The sequence below is a fragment of the Ceratotherium simum genome, chromosome 11 (genome assembly GCF_057802395.1).
Source record: "Ceratotherium simum simum isolate JZ-2026a chromosome 11, ASM5780239v1, whole genome shotgun sequence".
NCBI classification, from domain to species: Eukaryota; Metazoa; Chordata; class Mammalia; order Perissodactyla; family Rhinocerotidae; genus Ceratotherium; species Ceratotherium simum.
In genome coordinates, this window is record NC_141910.1 from 32,777,347 (window position 1) to 32,798,096 (window position 20,750).

The 20,750-nt window shown below is 33.8% G+C and overlaps 1 protein-coding gene across 11 annotated transcripts in view; it reads left to right on the top strand.

The window, feature by feature from the left end:
* Positions 1–20,750, top strand: part of NRXN1 (neurexin 1) — a 1,078,564-nt gene that overhangs the window by 96,504 nt on the left and 961,310 nt on the right. For 7 of the 11 annotated variants that reach the window (XM_087436779.1, XM_087436780.1, XM_087436781.1 and 4 more), the window contains 2 exons: positions 11,175–11,192; positions 14,743–14,772. The exons of the other annotated variants lie outside the window; for them this stretch is intronic. In XM_087436779.1, coding sequence (XP_087292905.1) covers positions 11,175–11,192; positions 14,743–14,772 — 48 coding nt within the window. The remainder of the gene's footprint in view (positions 1–11,174; positions 11,193–14,742; positions 14,773–20,750) is intronic. 11 annotated transcript variants of the gene reach the window in all.

Here is a 20,750-nt window from a genome sequence, read left to right on the forward strand (position 1 = left end):
ATGGTGGAGAGCAGAGAGGGGAAACAAAGCTCTTTTATGACTTTTTTTTTTTTTTTTTTTGGTGAGGAAGATTAGCACTGAGATAACATCTGTTGCCAATCCCCCTCTCTTTGCTGAAGAATATTGGCCCTGGGCCAACATCCATGCCCAACTTCCTCTACTTTATATGTGGAACTCCTGCCACAGCATGGCTTATTAAGCGGTGTGTAGGTACACGCCTGGGATCTGAACTTGCAAACCCCAGACTGCGCCAAAGCGGAGCACATGAATTTAACCACTACGCCACTGGGTCACCCCCTCTCATGACTCTTATAAGGGCACTAATCCCATTCATGAGGCCACCATTCTAATTACCTCGTCTAATCTTAATTACCTCCCAAGGGCCCCACCTCAAAATTCCATTGTATTGGGGAATAGGGTTTCAACATATGAATTTTGGGGAGACACAAACATTCAGTCCATAGCAAGTCCTGAGTCAGGATGCTGACTCTGGTTTTGCAACATATATTTTCTTCTCTGGAAATAAGATAAATATCTAATTATGTTGTATAACCTTTCAAGCTATTCTAGTGCCAGGGGCTGGACTAAGATATCAGATGACCTCAGTACCCTTTGTCATCTGTCTTTCTCAATACTTAATTTACTTACCAGACAACAGCTCATCGGGATATCTGGATTAAATGTTATTCATTAAGGTATTGAGGCTATAAATACATTTTGTTTCTACTCTTACATTGACTCCTTTCAATTACTATGTAAAAATGGAGATTTGATGTCACTAACAGTCATGAAACAGTCATGCACTTTTCTGTAATAAAGTGAACAATGTTTAATTTTAGGGGCAGGTCTACATTCTTTAAATACTGAAAATAGACTTGACAGGTCTACTCTAAATTTTTATTGTACATCTTATTTATTCTTTATGTGAAACTTTTTAGTCCATCATTTCATCTCCTAGATACTTTTGCCACCTTTTTTTTTCTTTTACTATTCCACAATTAATGCTTCCATATTCAGGGTTGTTGTTCTATTCTTCCTACTCATAGTTTTTATTTGCTAACTCAATGGTGTATTTATTATCCTGTAATAGCCCCTTAGCAGGATCTTAATGTTTTTTTGGAGTTAACTAGAGATTTGAACTGCTTCTTTATCCTTTTACACTTCCTTGTCTCTGCTGTATTTCAGTGTTGCAGAAATGTTGATGCTTTTATTTGCCGATTTGGTTTATTTTCCTATATTATATTACTCAAGAACAGGCCTATTTTATAGGAAGGCAAGTCTTTTACTTATTATAATGTAAGAAAATTCATTGTATGAGATTGTGGGATGGAGGGTACTTTTTACTAATTTAAAAACCACTGTTATTATTAAACTGTTATGTAAAAAAACAAAAACATTATGATAGGCTTACAGGTAAACTCTCTGACAAATAATATTAAATGGCATAATGGAGAATACTGAGAAAAGTGGGGGGAAATTAAGAGTAAGAAGGTATTAGGTGGCTTATTTAATTTACTTAAAATTCAAAACATGTTCAGCATTTTCTCATTATCTGTGAGGTTTAAGGGAAACGACTTATGACAAAAAGAGTTACAATTGTCCAGAGCTTGAATTATTCAGAGACATTTTAAAATGAAGACAGCAAAATTTTTATCAGGGTTATTTCTCAATTGTTGTTTTTATTTTAAAGTCAAAATGGAAATATTACACAGTTCTCTGCAGTGCACAAATGCAGTAACCGTATCTAATCTAAATTTATGTTTTATTTAAAAAATATTATGAATTTTGGGGCTGGCCCAGTGGTGCAAGCAGTTAAGTGCGTGCACTCCGCTTTGGGGGCCCGAGGTTCGCGGGTTCAGATGCTGGGCGAGGACCGACCCACCGCTTGTCAAGCCACGCTGTGGCGGCATCCCATATAAAGTAGAGGAAGATGGGCACGGATGTTAGCCCAGGGCCAACCTTCCTCAGCAAAAAACGAGGAGGATTGGCATCGGATGTTAGCTCAGGGCTGATCTTCCTCACAAAAAAATAAAAAATAAAAAAGATTTCTTAAATTATGAATTTTAATTATTTCATTTCATAAACAAAAATAACAAAGAATGTGTATACTATATTAACACATTTATATTGAAAGATATTGCCAGAGAAGAGACAGCTTGTTTAAAACTCTTAACAATGCAGCTCAATAGAATTTTCTGCAATGAGGGAAATGTTCATAATCTGTGGTGTCTTATCTGGTAGGCGGTGGCCACATGTAGCTATTGAGAATGTGGAATGTGGCTAGTGCAACTAAAGAACTAAATTTTTAATTATATTTAATTGTAATTAATTTTAATCGAAATGTAATTAGCCGCACATTTCTGGTGGCTACCGTATTGGACAGTATAGTTAGAAAATGCTTCTCTTTTATTATGGAGAAACAAATAAAATTAAATAAATAAGAGATAGAAAGATAAAGAGAGAATGTTATAGTTTATTTAATGCTTGTTATCAGTAAATAAATATAGTTCCAGTGGAGTAAAGTAGTAGTTGGGTTATTATTGATGATATTATCAAAATATTTATTGCGGATAGTTTTCTTATTCTAGCCATGTTAACTTTTGTAGAACAAAAAAAAAATTTAGAGAAAAATATCAAAGTTTTAATTTGTTAATGAAAGAAATACAAAGTAAGTTTATATATGTGTACATATATGTGTCAGAGAGTTGGCACGCGTGCTTGTATTGATGTTTAGGAAGGAGTTTATGAATTGAAGTCATTACGATATCACTGTACTGCCGCACATTTTAAAGCAACATATAATGAATTATAACTTGATGAGGTTATTTTGAAAATTAAATCTTCAGCTTGGCAGTTGTTAGGGTCAAAAGGATGCAGACTTTCCAGAAAACAGAAAGCAGTTTACACAAATGTCAAGAAATAGTTATATCATATTCATATTACTCCATTTTTAAAAATAAAATGAACTGTTTTGAATGATGGAATTAACATTCCAAAATGCTTTTACAAGATTCTAAAAAAGGAATTCTGTTTATATTTAAGCATGTTTTCTTAAGCAGTGAATGACAATTTCAGGAAAAGATAAGATGGGGAATTATGAGGCTATCTTAAAGGCATGTTGTTTGTGGTGATTTGATTTTATGGGTCAGTAAAGCAACAGATGAAGGATACCTTATTCAAACTAACGGCTCCCTGTTCAACATAGGCTTGCATTCATATGGACCTAATTAAGTACTAAGCAATAGCCCAAACAACTGCATATATGAAGTCTTCAAAGGTAGATAATTGGTTGTACCTATGAACAAACTATTTTCTTCCTAGCCTGTAATATAAAACTTTTATTTTATAAAGAATATAGGAGTTTGGACGGTGTACTTAGTTTTTCTTCCTACTTGTTTATGGATTCAAATTTTAAAAGATTAGAACTTGCTGCTCATTTCCCGGGAGATTTACTCTACAACATGTATGTAAAAGGAATAAAAGTAATATTTTTAGCAGACTTCCATTGTATAACTAAAATAAAAGCGCAAATATACTTTATGTGACAAATTCATATTATGTTGCTAACCTTCCAAAATATTTGACTTGGAATAAAAGTGTCTTTTTGTTTCAGATACTTTAAAAGGGAAGCAAAATTTTATGCACTGTGAATGAAATGAACATTTTCCTTTACATTTTAAAGACAGCAAGAAATTTATGGAATAATTCTCCTTTTTATTTCTAGTGGTTAGAATGCCCATGGGTAAACACGTTTACTCACCTGGGCCTGCTTTTTTGCCATTAAAGTAGAGCAAATGTTTTATAAAAGTGTGTTCCCCTACCCCGGAAAATAATTTATTCTAATAGTCAGAGAAGAAGAGTGTTGGGACATTTTTTTATTTACTAAAAGAAATTCAACAGTATTAACTTTTTCTTGACTTTATAAAATCGACACGTATATGCAATTTAGAAAGAAAGATCTTCCCTAATTTTTTCCTGCCTTTTTGCAACAGGATCAGTGAAACCATAAGTACAGTCTTACTTTTTTTTCTATTATCTTTTAAAAAAAGGGATGCTAATAAATGCGTATTGATAATATTTCCAGGAACATAACCCAGCCTTAGTAGACACTCCAGCATTACCCTATATTGTACAAATTCTTCACGTTAATTTTTTTTAAAACGATCTTTAAAATCTGTAGAAACCTAGACAAGGAGCCTTAAAACATACTTTCCATACACTCTTCTACTTTTTATTTGGGTATCTTGGGCAAGTCACCCAATCATAGCAAGTTAACTGATGAGATAATATAAAGATTATATAAGATAATGTTTGAGTACATTTAAAGTGGTATGACTACCCGAGTATTAGTATATTATTTTTCATTCTTATTTCTTTTTTTGTTTTTTTGTGGAAGATTGGCCCTGCGCTAACATCTCTTGCCAATCTTCCTCTTTTTCTTTTTTCTCCCCAAAGCCCAGAATATAGTTGTATATCACAGTTGTAGAGTTGTAGCTCTTCTATGTGGGACGCCGCCTCAGCATGGCTTGATGAGCAGTGTGTAGGTCCGAGCCCAGGATCTGAACCAGTGAATCCCGGGCCACTGAAAGTGGAGTGTGCGAACTTAACTGCTACGCCACCCAACTGGCCCCTCATTCTTATTTCTCTTGAAGATCTGGAACAAGTTACTTGACATCTTTGTAACCTTTTATAAAATATTTTATACAAATTACTTTCATGGGGCCATGCTGTGGCAGGCATTCCACAAATAAAGTAGAGGAAGATGGGCCTATCTTCCTCAGCAAAAAGAGGAGGATTGGCAACAGATGTTAGCTCAGGGCTAATCTTCCTCACCAAAAAAAAAAAAAAATTACTTTCACTCTGGTTGCTTTCCCCTTTCCATTGGTTGATTCTAAAGAATGCAATCAAGTTTTGCTTTAACTTGATGTTACTAACTTATATTTAGGAAGCAGAGAATAGCACAGTTTCTAGGAAAACCACCAATTTGAAAATATTAGATAGAACCAAATAAATTATTGATATTTGACCAATTTTTATCTGAAAACAATAATTTCAGGTGGTTTGACCTCAGATGCTATTGGACTAAATGGTTTTAGTCTTTGGAAAAGCAAGAGAATTCTTCATCACTTTTTCCTGTTGAAATGTCCTATACTTGAAAAGATTGCTAGATATTTGATTTGGTTTAGGTGACATTTTAGTCAACCCTGAGAGACTCCTGGAAAATTTTAATGTACTATCTAATTTATTTAACAACAGTAACAACAAAACCAGTCCATTCCCTTTAAAATAGTTTTCAGTGACTTCTGTAAAATTTTTAAATTAAGTTAGCCATAAATTATAAAATGTAAATATCTTAACACTAAAGAAAATGAAAAACTAAAAGTCTGAAAAACTGAAAGATCCTTTTAATATTTACTCCATTTTTTCTTCCAGATTATTTGTTACATGTGCAGAGGTCCTATTGAATTAAAGATAACATGAAATAGTTCTTATTTTGCAATAAAATTTTATATTTTAAAAAATATAAGAATATATGTAGGTCAATTTTATGAAATATGAACCATTTATTTCCATTCAGTATATACAAATCTAATTTGTTAAGCACTTAATTTACGATTCTTTTTACAATATGGTTTACTTATTCCTATTTAGTGCCATGTCTCCTTAATTTAATCCATAAAATATGTTTGCTTTTCTCAGAAAAATTACATAGATTTGTTTTGGACTGATCTGAGAACCTAAGTATAGATGAGTATAGTCAGAAGTATTTGAAAGTTTATTTGAAAAAATCTCTGAATTAAAATGATTTGTGAGAAAATTGTATACAGCTAGCAGATGATAGACAGTTCTCTCAAATGCAGGGCCATCGATGTCCTTCAGTGGAAGCTCACCCACTCTCCATCTTAATGTTGGAGAACCTAGGACACATTGTGGAGTAGTCTCTACTAGTAACACACAGGCCAGAGGATGTCTCCTGTTCATTTGTTTACAAGGAAAGTCATATCTGATATTGGCATATGCACATAACTGCTAGGAATGATAGGTTGGGTAGGTAGGTAGGGATATGTTTAAGTCTGTTCTCCCTATTCCAAACCAAGAGCTTTCCTGCTCTACTTTCTACAATATGATGACTTCAGAGTCTTAGAAGGGAAGCACTAATAACTTGAACCAGCTTTCTTTGGACAGTTGTGTAGTGGTGATTGAGCTTGGGTGGGAGAGTACACGGTAAGCACCCTGCTCAGTGTTATCTGTCAATTCCATATCTTGAAGTGTTCATTTCTCAGTAAGCAATAAAACAATGAGTGATGTGAGCACACACGCTATAGACTGTGCTTGTCACAATTTTTATGGTCGCTGTTAAATGCAATGTTCCAAGTATTGAAATGAATATAAAAATGTTAACTCTCAAAGTTTAGATGTAGGGTAGAATTGAGGCTATAAAAGCAAAGTGGAATCTTTGTAATAGTCCCTCATGAAAAGAAAATTTGAAATTGTATTTAATATAGTTTGTGTGAGCCATTCAATGTATATTTTAATATGTTGGCTAATAACTATTAAATTCCATCAGGTCCATTGAACAGCTTAAACACCAGAAGACTCTGCCATATAATTAGGTGTCCACCCTTCTTTCTTCTCTTCCTCCCCCCCTTCCCCCCCTCCCTTCTTTCCTTCCTTCCTGTAGCATTTTGAATTAAATACTGCAAACTTCTTTGTAACAAATTTGGCACCTGTGTGAAACAAACACAGGCTTGTGAAACTTATGGAAGTATACTTCCAAAAGTTCTTAGACTAAATAAATTGAAACTTCATATCACATTTTTCCATGAGAATAATACTGTAAGGCAAGGTAAACTTCTCAGACCAGTTCACAAAGGACTTGTTAATTCTATAATATACTTGAATCACAGTATTGTACCAAGAATATAGTGGGACATTGCCCGTAATGTTCCTGGGGAAAACCTTTTTAGAGTTCCAAGTGTGGTGCCAGGAAACATCTCTGCTGCTGCAAGTTGTTTTAAAGATACACTTTCTTTCACTCCTGAACAGAGAAGAGAGAGAAACACATTAGCTACTCTAGTTGGCCCCCCTCATGCCCTAGGACCAGATTCTAGCAGGCTGGGTGAGAATGTCATTTAGGTGGATTTAAAACAAGTGCTGAGGCCACCTGTTAAAAAGTATTTTTGAAACTAGCCAGATCCCTGCCCAGGCTGTTTCTTTCCTTCCTGAAGCCTCCATAATGGACCTTTATGCCTCCTTTTCTGTTTGAACCTCCTCTCCGTTCTGGCCGGCGTTTCTCTTCCTCCAGCTGACTGCTGCACAAATCCACAGTCTCAATGATTTTCTCCATTTCCCAGTCCTTGAAGCATTCCCAGACTATTGAGGTTTTCTAAAGGCTTTCACTGCTGACACCAGAAGAAAAATAAAATAAAACAAAGCTACATCCTGTGCCACCATGGGAACCAGACTCTACTATACTGGCATTTAATCCCCCAAATGAGGGGTAAAATCTTGAAACGTAATACAAGGGGCTAGAAAGGCGAGGATAGAAGCAAGCAAGCTCATGTATGTAAGAAGGAAATAGACTCGTATTCGTTATTCCTCCTTCTGCTGGCTAGTACCCCACCGGTTTTGCTACTATGTTCTCCGCCTGGAAGGACATGGATGTGGGTGGGAAGCCACCTTCGGTAGTGGCAATTTTGATGGAAGAGAGGGGGAGCCAAAGAAAATGAAGGGAGCCTGTCACAGGCAACTAGCAGAGAAGGAAGGAAACCAAGGAAGAGAGGGAATGCCCAAGTAGTGACAGGAGACTTCTTTTGGCCAACTTCCAATGTAAAATATAGCACATAAGTTGACTATTGCTTGTGCATTTAAATGAAGCTTTCCATATTGCCAAGCTTAAACACTGATTATACAAAAAGGAGTTATTTATAATATTTTATTCCAAACTTTATCCATTAGTCATGATTAAATTTCTGATTTTCTTTATATTGGAACAAGCACATTTGTTTTCTTACTCATTTCTCTTTTCCCAGAATTATGTAATTAAGATTATGTGCAAAGAACACTAATGACAAAATTAAAGTTACTGTCCTTGCATTCTTATAAGCTGGGGGCCAAAGGAAAATTTTTTGAGGAGATGCTCTTTTTAAGTAATTTAAAAACATACAGTTGAACAGTCTGCACCTTCCCTTCAGGACAGCGCACAACCATCATTCATAACATGACTGATTCTGGTGCCTAATTCCCATCATTGTGAGGGAAGCATGTCTTATCTAAAAGAAAAATAAAATTTAAGATATCTTTTCATGGTTTTGTATTCGTTATTTTCACAATCAAAAGAAAACAAGAGTGTAATCTTTATAGGTGGCATGGTGATCATAGTAAAGTTGATTACTCAGAGACTCACTTCATAAACAGGGCAGAATTAGGTCAGCAGAATTAAGAAGCCAGAGTTTTCTGCAAACCAAGAGCTTTTCCCTAACTTGGCAATGTCCACAGGTAAGGCTAGATGAAGAGTATTTAATTGCATAAGACTCTACACCGAGAAAGCAAAAGTTGATGTGATGAGAAAAACTATTCTTTTCTAACTCGACATTCAATGTTTGGTTCAAAAACCAAGTAGAAAGGAAGGAGAAAAGGAAAAATACCTGGAGAGTGATTGTAAACACTAGAGCTACCACTAGTTACAACTATGTTCAAATTCTGAAATAATGTAGCTTAACAAGTTTTAAATCAACTAAAGGCAACAATTGGATACCAAAGTGTTGGAATAGAATGAAACAAGGAAAGAGAAGTTTTTTATCCTATGATTGAATCTGAAAATACCTCAAAACTCAAGGAAAGTCTGTTCCAAGCCAGTTTTCTTTTTTTTTTTTTTTCATATAGGAGTTAATATATTACCCTTCCTTTTACTCTAGTACTTTGATTTTTTTTCTTTTTTTAATCTAAATCTTCTGAGACAGACCATTTTTCTGAACTTGATCAAGTCAGGATTTGTTTACACATTGGACGTGACTTAGATTTGCATACAAAGAGTCCCATTAGTTAAGCTGGTTCTCTTTATGAATATGAACTCGGAAAAATGCTGGATAGCAGAGTGGGATCAATGGCACCATAGTGAAATGAGTCACTTTCAGGGGACTAGAAAATGACCTTGATTTTATTAGCACAACTTCCTTTCCACAATCCTACTTAGCATGTTTATAAAGTTGGTGTCAAGTCTGGGCCTGTTTTACTTTGTGGGTTGGTTTTTCATCTTTCTTTTAACTTTCAACCAGGACTTTATTAAAACCCCTTTCTGGGACTATACTTCTCACAACCAAATTTGCCAGTTTTTTGCTTACAGAAATTAAATAGTGCTGTAGTACTTGGTTGACCTTTTGGCACTTGCCTCTCCTCTAAATTACCTGATTTTGTTGTTTTCCTCAACGTGTTAAATAATCTTATTTCAAAAATAAACATCTTAAATGGGAAATGGAATTTCAAAGGACAGTTATTATAAAACCAAAGTGTATCCTAAACATTAAAATAAAAATAATCTATATTTTTCTGTGATTTCCAATATAAAGCAGTAAAACAAAACTTTAATATCCGTGATCATATCATGTCAGAGTTGCCATTGAAAAGTAACAAATTCAGTCTAATTCCTTGTTTGGTAGATTAGAACCAAAACCACACAGGAAATGAATATTACATATTAAATATTTCAATCATTTTTTGTTATTTCTTTTAAAATGAACTCTGGCAAACCAAGTATTTTGTATAGATGTTATTGTCTGCATTTACCCACTAGCTATTTTTCTATTATATGTTAAGACCACATCAGTAACTGTGTCTGTCTGGATATTTCTTTTTCCAGTTAATATATTTTAAACAAAATCGATGATTTTTAATTTATTAGTAACTTTAACCATTAACAAAGTTATTTGTTGAACCTTATGAAATGGTGCATTTATAGTTGTTTTTCTCTCAAGTTTCTGCACTTGCTGTTGTTTTATTCTTTATAAACGCTTTTGATCAAATGACCACTTTAAAAAGTACAGCTAATTAAACGAAACATAAGAATGAGACTAGAAATGTCAACATGGATATACTTTACTATTGAAAAAATTTTGATAAGTACTGAAACCTTTGCTCTCACTCTAGGCCCGTAAAACAACTTTCCCTTCCTTTTCTTACATGGATACCAAACCCTGGGAATCAAGTAGTCCTTGAATTGTCTAGTCAGTACTAGTAATAATTTAAATCCCATACACTTACATTAATTATGTGTAGGAAATACATACAAAATCTGCTTGTATATGTGTGTGTTTGTATATACACATATATATGTACACATATGGAAATATACTTAAATAAATATATGAAAATGTGTAAATATTATATAGGTGTATGAAAATATAAGAGAAAGTTCACCAAATATTGTTATTATCTTAACTGCATTCATATTCACACCCTAAACAGAAGTACTAAGTGAACAAATCATGATAAACTTTGTCTAATGGACAATTCCCAAATGAACTTTGCTTGCGGTGATTACTTTTTTACTTAACCTTTTTTCAAGTTAGTGTTTTAAAAAATTATAATCAGCTATCATTATTTGCAATAAAATATGAACGCACTAGAAATAAACCAAATAAATTGTAGAGTTTAGTTGTGTAAATTTGTAGTGTGTTTCTTTAAGGAAAGAAGTTGAAGTATTAGAAATACTTAAAGGCCATGATGGTAAATGGAACTGGAATGTCTTTAAGTGACATTTCATGGCTGTTTGCAATGGACTTTCTTTCGTCCAAGTCCAGATCAGAATTTAGAACTAGAATTTTTTAGAATTGGTGGGCGGGGGGGAGCTTTAAAAATAATTGTCTGGAAAAACCATGCCAGCCACATGTAAGAATAATGTTTGCCTTACACAGGGCAGTGCGAGACTTTTCAAAACTTCTTGCTCAGGACGTGGCAGTATTACTGAAATTTCGTCTCACGCTCTTTAAATGCTGCCAGTGGGAGGGCACCTGCTTCCCGTGGTTTTTGTTTTGCCCTTTGAATGGTAGCGATGGAGCACTTGCATGATGTGTTTGGTGCCTTGCATGAGGAAGACATGCAAAGGCAAGGTCTAGTCTGCATGCTGCTTAATGAATGTTTTTCCTTTTCTCTCCCTCCTTGTCATGTGCTTTCAGAAGACAACAATGTGGAAGGTGGGTGCTTTCTACTTTATTTTCCAACTCTCATTTGCCTTTTATTTCTTAGTATTAATAGAGTACATCTTGAATTTAGACGGTAAGTTGAACTTCTTTCTGAGCATTTGTTGATTTCTGGATTGTGTATCACTTTTCATACAGAACACACACTCTCTCAATCCCAGCAGCCCCAAACATATGGAACTCCTTCAACCTTAACTCCCACCCTTGATGTATTTCAGCATCCCATAGGAACCTTAGAATATTTATTGTGGTGTTCTGTATGGAAAAATGATCCAATCCTGCATCTTTTATTTTAAATGAGTAAGTATTTCTTTGCAGTTTCAGAACACAGTGCATGATTCTTTCTCCATTTTTTTCTTGATCAAAATGATTTCTTTTCTGTTGGAAATGTTTAGCATTACATCATGCCAAGCCCATTGGTTTAGTTTCAAATGATTTGATTTATAAAAAGGACATAGAATAAAATACTGACTATAAGTAACAGGCATACATTTAAATTAAAAAAATAAGCCATTGGCCAGTGGAAATGAAAGCATACAGCACTCCGACGTGATCACTGGTAAGTATATTTGTAATATTCTGTGTCTGGTAAATAAAACTGTAATATTTATTGAGAGTTTTCTAGAATTATCTCTATCAAGGAATTTTGAGAAAGTTATACATTTTTTCCTATGTAATCCAACAAACTAAAACGTATTTTAGGGGCCGGCCCTGTGGCGTAGCGGTTAAGTGCGTGTGCTCCGCTGCTGGCGGCCCGGGTTCGGATCCTGGGCGTGCACAGACACACTGCTCATCAGGCCATGCTGTGGTGGCCTCCCACATAAAGTGGAGGAAGATGGGCATGGATGTTAGCCCAGGGCCAGTCTTCCTCAGCAAAAAGAGGAGGATTGGCATGGATGTTAGCTCAGGGCTGATCTTCCTCACAAAAAACAAAAAAAAACATATTTTAACCTTTTTATCTTTCAAGAACTTAATTGCATTAGTTGCTGTGCTCCCAACCAAATCTCTAAAGGATAAAAGTGCAAAAAGAACTAGGTAGAGCAAAGAATTGTGAAAGGGAAGTTGATGTTCCATCAACTTATATAATCATAGTATTAACGATTCTTGCATAAACAATTCACTAATATCTGCATGTCAGAAGAAAGCATTTAGCATATTTTCTGCAATATTTTGAAATACAGCCATTTTGCAAAGATAATGTACATTTCTACAGATTGAGGAGTTTCTTAAAAAAAGAGTCCCCATGTAAGATTACAGACAACCATTAAAGTTAGTAAGACTTGATGTCTGAATTAAAGAACAATTCATGGTAATACAAAGTTGATCAGTAGCAAGTTTCAGCATATTATTTGTGATTCTTTCATGGACGATATAATTGCTTAGTTGCTGAACATTTCTGTTCCATTATTTAAGTAAAGTAGATTAAAACTTTAAAAGAAATCATCAATGACTATTTTTCCAAGTGTTGACTCTGTATATGGCTTCTGTTTTTCAATACTATAATTTTAATTGCATGTGAGTATGCACTTGATAAAGACGATATTACCCTGCAGATCTGACATCTTTCAAAGTCAGTCTCATTTATATTGTGCATGTTAATTGGGATCAAAAGTTTGGGTTTTTTTAAGTATCTTTTCAACTTCTTTCGTATTTCCTTAAACATCCTGTGACATGTTCCATGTTTTTGTTCTTTCTCCTTAAATCCAATTGCATTCTAGTGGGCTTTGAAATCAGCCTAATAAGCATGAATGCCTCTCTTCTAACACACACTCATCCCGTGAAAAATTTTGACAAGGTTTTCAGAATATAGGCCCATAAACTATTGTAATAAAGTTTATTCAATCATAATTTTAACATCCTTATTTATAACTGAACTTTGGCAATACAGTCGAGTTCCCTTAGAAGTAGGAAGTCTAGCATGAGGCATGTGAATGCCTTTTGATTTATTAATAATTTCCATCCTTACTAAGGTGGTACTAAAAACCATTAGAGGTATCTAATATGTTTTTTAAAAATTAGATCTTGTACAGAGATAATTCCCTGATTTAGTCTATAAAAAAGTTATAAACTTTATTAGAAAATATGTATAGTAGTTTTAAAAGTGAAATTAAATGAAAAATTATATAACCTGGACAGATAAGCCACTATTCCGAAGCATATAAAATATCATGAATCACCAACAGATCATAAACTTTTGAATCTGCCTGTGATCTTATTTTGTTAAAATCACTTAGAAAATACAAAAAGAGGCTAGATTACAAAAACATTAAACTATGTTAAATAATTTTCATATTGTGGTTATATGATGATTTTTAATTTTATCGGCCCCACAGGGATGTTTAAATGTTCCTAAAATTTTAAGGAAATAACACAGATTATTTCAATAATGATGCAACTAATGCGTAATGTTATGTAGCTCAAATAAAGTCTCCAATATATTTGAAATAACCCTGGGAAATGAAATATAAATTTTATTAAAATAGTTGTATGTGTACTATATTGCTCTAACATTTTCCCATATTCTTGAAATATGCACGGATTGAGGAGTAGCTTTATTTTTGAATTTAGAATAAAGAACTAGAAATTAATTCCCTTTAGTAAAAAGTATCTTCCTGGATAGTGAAAGAATTTTTTAAAAGAACGTTGACAGTATTCTTTAGAAAAGGAATGATCTTCAATCTGAAATTAATTGTGAAGCAAGAGTTAATAAATAATTTAAATAAACAAAGGGAATTCAGTATTCTTTTAGAAAACTTGATGAAACTATCTGATATATATATTATTAATAGATATGTAATATATATCTTAAGAATGTATACTCACTTACATTGACTCATAGCTTAATGTTTAAGTAAAATGCTAAATAGTTTTGTTCTCCATGGAAAATTACTTGAGCCTATTTAAAGCTGATCCATTTTTTCTTAAAAATGTTATTCTGTAGTAAATTCTAGCTTTACAACTGCATGTATAATGATCTTTTTTGTATTTGAATGAGTTTAGTCAATTGCTACATGTGTCAGACAAGGAGACATTTCTGCATTATCATTTCAGTGTGACTAAGGATTTTTTTTTTCATTGAATTATGAAACTGCTCATTTTTGATGAGGGGAAAAAGATCAGACCCAGCCCATGTTTCAGGTATTCCTTTTGGGTATTTGAAAATATAATTTCATCACCAAAGAATGACAAGCCCTGTGGGGGCAGTGTTCAAAACAGTCTTATCAAAGGGCATGAAGGACAGATGCAATATTTAAGGGATTGGTTGGATTTTAAGTCAAGCTCTTATGCTCTTGATTGTTCCAACTGATACACAGAAGAAATACACAGTGCAGCATATGCCAGTGTTTAAATCGCAGTTCTATAACTCTTTGCCCCAAAGCATTCCAACCAGGGGTTGAAAGAATGCTTTTTGATTTGTCTCTGTGATACAGACATGTCTCATAGGAAACAAGATGTCTGTCACTGAACATTTTTGTCACCGTGACAACCCTGCCTCCCCATGCTCCCTTGTTTATTGCTGACTGTGCTCTTGTTTCCCTTCAAGGTCTGGCGCACCTGATGATGGGCGACCAAGGTATGGGCTCTGTTCCTTTTCCACTCTGCTTTCAGTGTTTTCTTTTTCTGTAGCTGCTTTCAAATCATCACTGCAAAGGATGGGCAAATGCTTGCAAATTATCTGGCTGCAAATTAAATACATAAATTTTGTTCACTTTTTTCCACGTGTTTTTCTCCCCTTTGTTTGGTTTGATTTTGTTGGTTTGATTTGTTGGTTTGATTTTGGTTTGCTTCTTTGACTTGTATTTTCCTTCATTCTTGGCACTATAATACCTGCAAATAGTTGATACATAAGAACTTGTGATTGAAAGTTTTCATACATTTATCAGCATATGCAGTTAAGGGTAGTTATAGTAAAGAAAAACCGAGAACCATCAGAAGTTAATTTTTGAAAGAGGATATTCAATTTAAACTATTGTACCAAAAAGAGTCCACTTTTCACCCATGCATGGCGGTTTGGGAACTGCAAACATCTTTGGCTTCTGGCTTCTAGAATGCTGAGTATCGTGTTCCATCAGAATCAATACTTTTTCTAGCAATAGTCATTGTTTATCTCCCTTTTGTGTAATCTTCTAAAGTGAGCATGGGCTTTGCAATTTCCTTGCATGTATTGCCTTAAAAAAAGGAGGCGGATTTCTCAACACGTACTGATTGTATCTCCATTTGTCTTGAAACCCTTATTTATACTTTCTTGTTTTGTTTAATTTTCAGAGAGTAGTGCATTTACATATATTCATAATTCTTATTGTTGTTTCTCTCCTCTTTATTCTCTTTGTATGGAAACCCTTTCTTCATGGAACCATTTCATCAAATCCATAGGTAAAAGTAAAGGTATTACATTATTTTATTTCTTCTTAATACCATCTGTGTGAATTATGGTTTTTCTAAGTCATGCAAATGTATTTAGACCTTTTGGCTTTAGTAATGGGCACTGGGAGGTAGGTATCATTGTTTATGAATATTTTATGAATTTAAGGTAAGAAAAATCCATCAAAATGTTTCACTCCTTTTTTTCCCTTGCTCTTTAGAGTGATTTTTTTAACGTCAGCTGCTTATATAATTAGTATATTTAGAAATGAGCTACAAGTTTCAGTTTTTCGAGTAACATTTAATAGTATTAGATGATGAGTGTAGTCACAGTAAATATATCATCCTCAAACATTTAACTCTGGAGCACACCCGCCCCAGCCATTATGCATTGGGATGTAAGTCTAAGCATGTGAGCACAGAAGTGGTACTACTCTGGGCTCATCACCTTGTTGTCTGCTAGATGTCACGTTAACTCCATGATTACCTGAAAAGGCAGTATCATGAAAGAGATAAACAAAGGAGCGGGACAAGCCCGTTCTTTCTTTTGTACGTACTAACTGTTTTAAGAACGTTATCAACCAGGTATACATTCCCGCGTCATTTGGTAAGTCAGGCATGTGTACTCTTGTGCCAAATTTAAAAGCATGTTTAATTTGCCATTTAGAACCGTCCACATTGTGTGTAGTCTTTTCATTAAAAGGAAGTAGATGATATGCAACTGTGGTAAATATGTAGCATAGCCTTTAAATGAACCATTTTTAACTATGTATTAGTGAATGTGCCCTTGGTCTCTAGTTTTGTTTTTTTGGTTGTTTTAAATGCAGGAATGTGTCTTATCCTTGAACTCTCTGAGTCTTTCTTATGCTCTGAATCTTAATCTGGTGAACTGGGACCAAAGCTCATAGTTCTGCACTTTACATTGGTGTCATCTAGCAGGGAAACTTGTATACTTGAAAAAGCACTTGAACGTGAGCCAGGCAATAAGTAAGAAATGATATCAAAGTTTTAAATGTGTAAAATAGAGCTTTAGAAACAAATGTTGTTTGGATACTTTGAGCCAATAAAAAGAGAACATATGCTATTGCAGTTTATGTTTTGGCCAACCATTTCCAATAACATAATTTAATCTCATTTTGAGCCTTCTAGCAACTACGCAAATGACAGTATTTATCGATTCTTTTAGAGATTTTGTGTACCATTTGGGATATTTTCTAAGCCTTTTTTTTTTTTTTTTGAGACCAAATTCCCATCCACTTCCCTTTCCTAAGTGGGCATTTCCTAACACGTTCCTTAGTATAGTACTCAGGATGGCATAGAGGGAACTGTATTTATATTTCATTTTACTGGTTGATGAAGTATATGTATATGTGCTTGTATATGTGCATGTATATAGTTGTATGAATCCATGTATATACACCAACTTTCTAAATATATACACACATATATATTCAGTATGTTGTGAAAAAGTAACTCTTAAAAATAATTTTCTAATTATATCACCATTTAACTCTACATACGGAATAATTCTTATTTATACGCAGCTGATATTGGTTTTGGTGTGGTTAACATTGTGTCACTTCCTTCAATTTTACTATGTCAGTCTTAAATGTTTTCTGTTGGCATGTGTGTCAAACATATTTTTTCTTCACCAATTGTCATCGAAGTTTATTTCTCAATCAGCAAAAAACTATAGAGGACAGGAATTTGGTTTTTCCTTCACATTCTTCTTCTGTTAATGGGACCAGGATGCTCTTCGATGTTAAATGGGGAAAGAAGATTTTAAGTTGAACTTGAATATTTTGCAAATCATAGTGGTTACCTTTACATGTTGGTTAATTAGATGTATAGAAATGAGAAATGTGATTTGTAAATCTTCTTTAATTGCAAATTAATTCAACAAATCTGCATTCTAGAGCAAAAATGCGATCTTGACTGACATGACATCCACATTCAAAGAGGTCCATATAATAGAGAAATCAAAACGTGTGGACAACTTAGCATAAAGGACAGAATGGAAGTGCTATGAGAGTGGTAAAAAGTGTGATCAACATTCAGCAAAGATAAAGATAACATGAGTCAGGGTCTCCTTTAGGTAGATATCCTTGTCTTGTGCAACCTATTGGAGGAGTCAAAAAATGTCTAGAAACTTTACACTGTAGCTTCCTATATCAGGTTCAATACTAGTTGTGTGTAAAATAGGTGTTGTTGAAACCTACCCAGTCTAAAATAACTGATTTGCATTGTAAATTAATGCTTCCCAAATCTTTCCGTCACAATACAATCCTGGAGCATTTTTCTTGATAGCTATTTTCTCTTTAGGAGTAGTGAATTCAGGGGCTCTGGAATGAACATCTGTGGATCAAATCTTTCTTTTTGAGTCCAGAAGAAAAATTGGATTCAAGAACGTCATTTTTATCATATTGATTTCTTCTGTACGGATTCTTAAATATTTTCTAAATTTTTAAATGCCCAATTATAGATGAATGCATTTCATTAAAAGAAAAAAAAAGTAACTCATCTAAAGAGAACATTCTTTCTGATAACCTTCTTTATCCTCCTCTCCAGTCTTTTCTGTAGAGGTAAGCACTGGTATCACTTTGTGATGTATCTTTACAGAGTCGGTGTGAATCCTTCCATACTCCCTAATTAATTTTTCAAGGTATGGAAACTGCAAAATCCGTTATCATTTGTACATGACAAAAACAGCTAAGTCAGCTGGAGACCTGTTAAGGATCCTTGCTGTGTGCTGGCAGAATCATAATGAACAAAATGGACGGTTTCTTCCTCTTCATGTTGGCCATCGTGCCTAGTATTTTCAGTTGGTCATTCTGTTTCAAACTTTAGAGTCAATTATTTGGATTTGTTTTCATGTTTTCTAAACAAGGACATGTCACCTTTAACTGGATCGGTTAGGAATAAACTTTGTTTCAATGAATTATAGCTTTCTTTGGGATAGCTGAAGAGAGATATTATCCAGAGCCAACCTTACTTCTGCTGGTTGTGGCTAGATGGATCCAAATGGTCTTTGTGAAATTGAGTTTGCTTTCTTTTTTGGCTTGAAATTTGTCAATGGTATTATTAAGACCATGGATAATGTTAACAGGACTCTATTCTATTTAGAATTTAGGTTTATGTATTTGCCTGGAATTTAGTTGTTGTTTGTTTTTGTTTTTTCCTTGTATGTTTAACTGGTCACTTCACTCCAATGATTAGTTTTTTTATTTGTGTTTTACTCTAATGATTATCTGAGTAAAATGAATGACGATTTAAATCAGAAAATATCACAGTATGTTATACTGCAAATCCAGCCATCATGGCTGGTTAATTGCTCAGGAGTGCAGGTTAATCATTGTCAGTTAAATGTTGGTGCTTTGATTGGAAGCCTGTATTTTCCTTCATAACAATCATCATAATTGTAATCACATATTTATATGAGTGATTATATATTTAATGTCAACTTTTCCTGGTAGAATGTAAGCTCTATGAGAGCAGGAAGCTTGTCTTTCTTTTTGACCGTTAATATTTCCAGAATATTTTTCTTGCTGTATCTTGAATTTGTCATTTTGATGAATTACATATGTGTGTATGGGGGGGACACATTGGAAGAGATAGATCTAGAGGGGGACGTGGAGAGTTTCGAGTGGACAAAGTAGGGAGTGGAAAAGGAAGAGGAAACTTATTCAAATAACTAAAAAGAATTGTAGCAACAGATTACCTGGAATCCTCTCTATCTCTGTCTTTAAACTTTCTTTTGTTTCCTGTCATTCATATCCTTTCCCAGTGCTGCATTCTTTCTTTCTAGTAAGGCATCATTCTGATACCACTTTAATATTTCTTAGTATATGCACAGCAGTGGGTCTGTGAGGAAATAAAGTCAATGTATTTTTGTGTTTAAGGGTTTTCAGAATTTTTTATGTGATTCACTGTGACAGTGGCAAATAATCAAATTTTATTTTCTGACTTTCTCTATTCATACAATAACAGGTATGTGAATTTTCCTGAAATTCAGATCTGATGTTATGCTATCTTTTGTGGTTTCCATGAGTTATTTTTTTTTAACCTCACTGTATCAACAGTGATGTACCATAATACCTGTGTTTGAATGGGATTTGGATTGTAAGCTTTCAAAAAAGCTAAAATTTAAATCTTATCTTGTGATATGAGCATATTTGCTATTCCTTGCATTCATGAATCCTACAGCATATTTGCAAAGTAAATGTCCATTTGACTCTTTCAAATGAACATTTATTGTTTGATTATCCAGGTTTCTCTTGTTACTAGAAAGCCGGGGTATTACAACTATCAAGCATGTAATTACACATTTTAAAAGTGCCTAAATATTATTGTATTAGTGAAAATGAAGATCTTAAAATAGAATAATTTATAAAGAAAATAAAAATAATTTTTCTCAAAACTAATTGTGTTAATAACCAGATATAATTGATTCTACTACAACTAATTGATAAGCAATATCAAAGATTATGTGTTTTAAAACTTTATCTGTATTGTCACACCACAATTAATATTCTATTATATTTACTCATAAAATAGATTTGATGTTATTAATATTTAGAGAAGAATAAAGCATTTAGTATTTTTTATACATTTTCTTTTGTTTCCATGATTCTTGTTCCCATCTTTCGACTATTGTGTTGCTTATATAGCTGATTTGTCTGTGAAGTGCTCAACTTCCAATCACCAACATCATGATGGGTATGTTTTATAATTTTTAAATACATTCTGCTGTGGTTTCTGATGTAGAACTGATTTGATTTTGAAAATATCATATTTCTCTTCCTCTGTATCTCTTCTTAAATCATATTTCCGCATTTAGCTTCATAATATTAAGTAATCTGCATTGTTCCGAAGCATTTGTGAATGTTGACAGAATCTTACTATATTGAAATGCCTATGTTTGGTTCATATGCAAACTGAGAAATAATTTATTTTGAATTATCTATTATGACTTCTACTGTTGCAGTACTGGATATTCCTCATTAATAGCCACAGATGTGGAAAGACCAGAATTTCACTTCATAAATCAGACATGAAATATCTGCTTCATCAACATGATGTACGTAGAAGGTTATATGACTATTTAGAATTTAGTATTTACTTTGCAGTTCTTCTTTAGCCTACATGCCCATCAATTCTGGGTGCAATCGAGAAAAGTTACTTGAAGAGTAA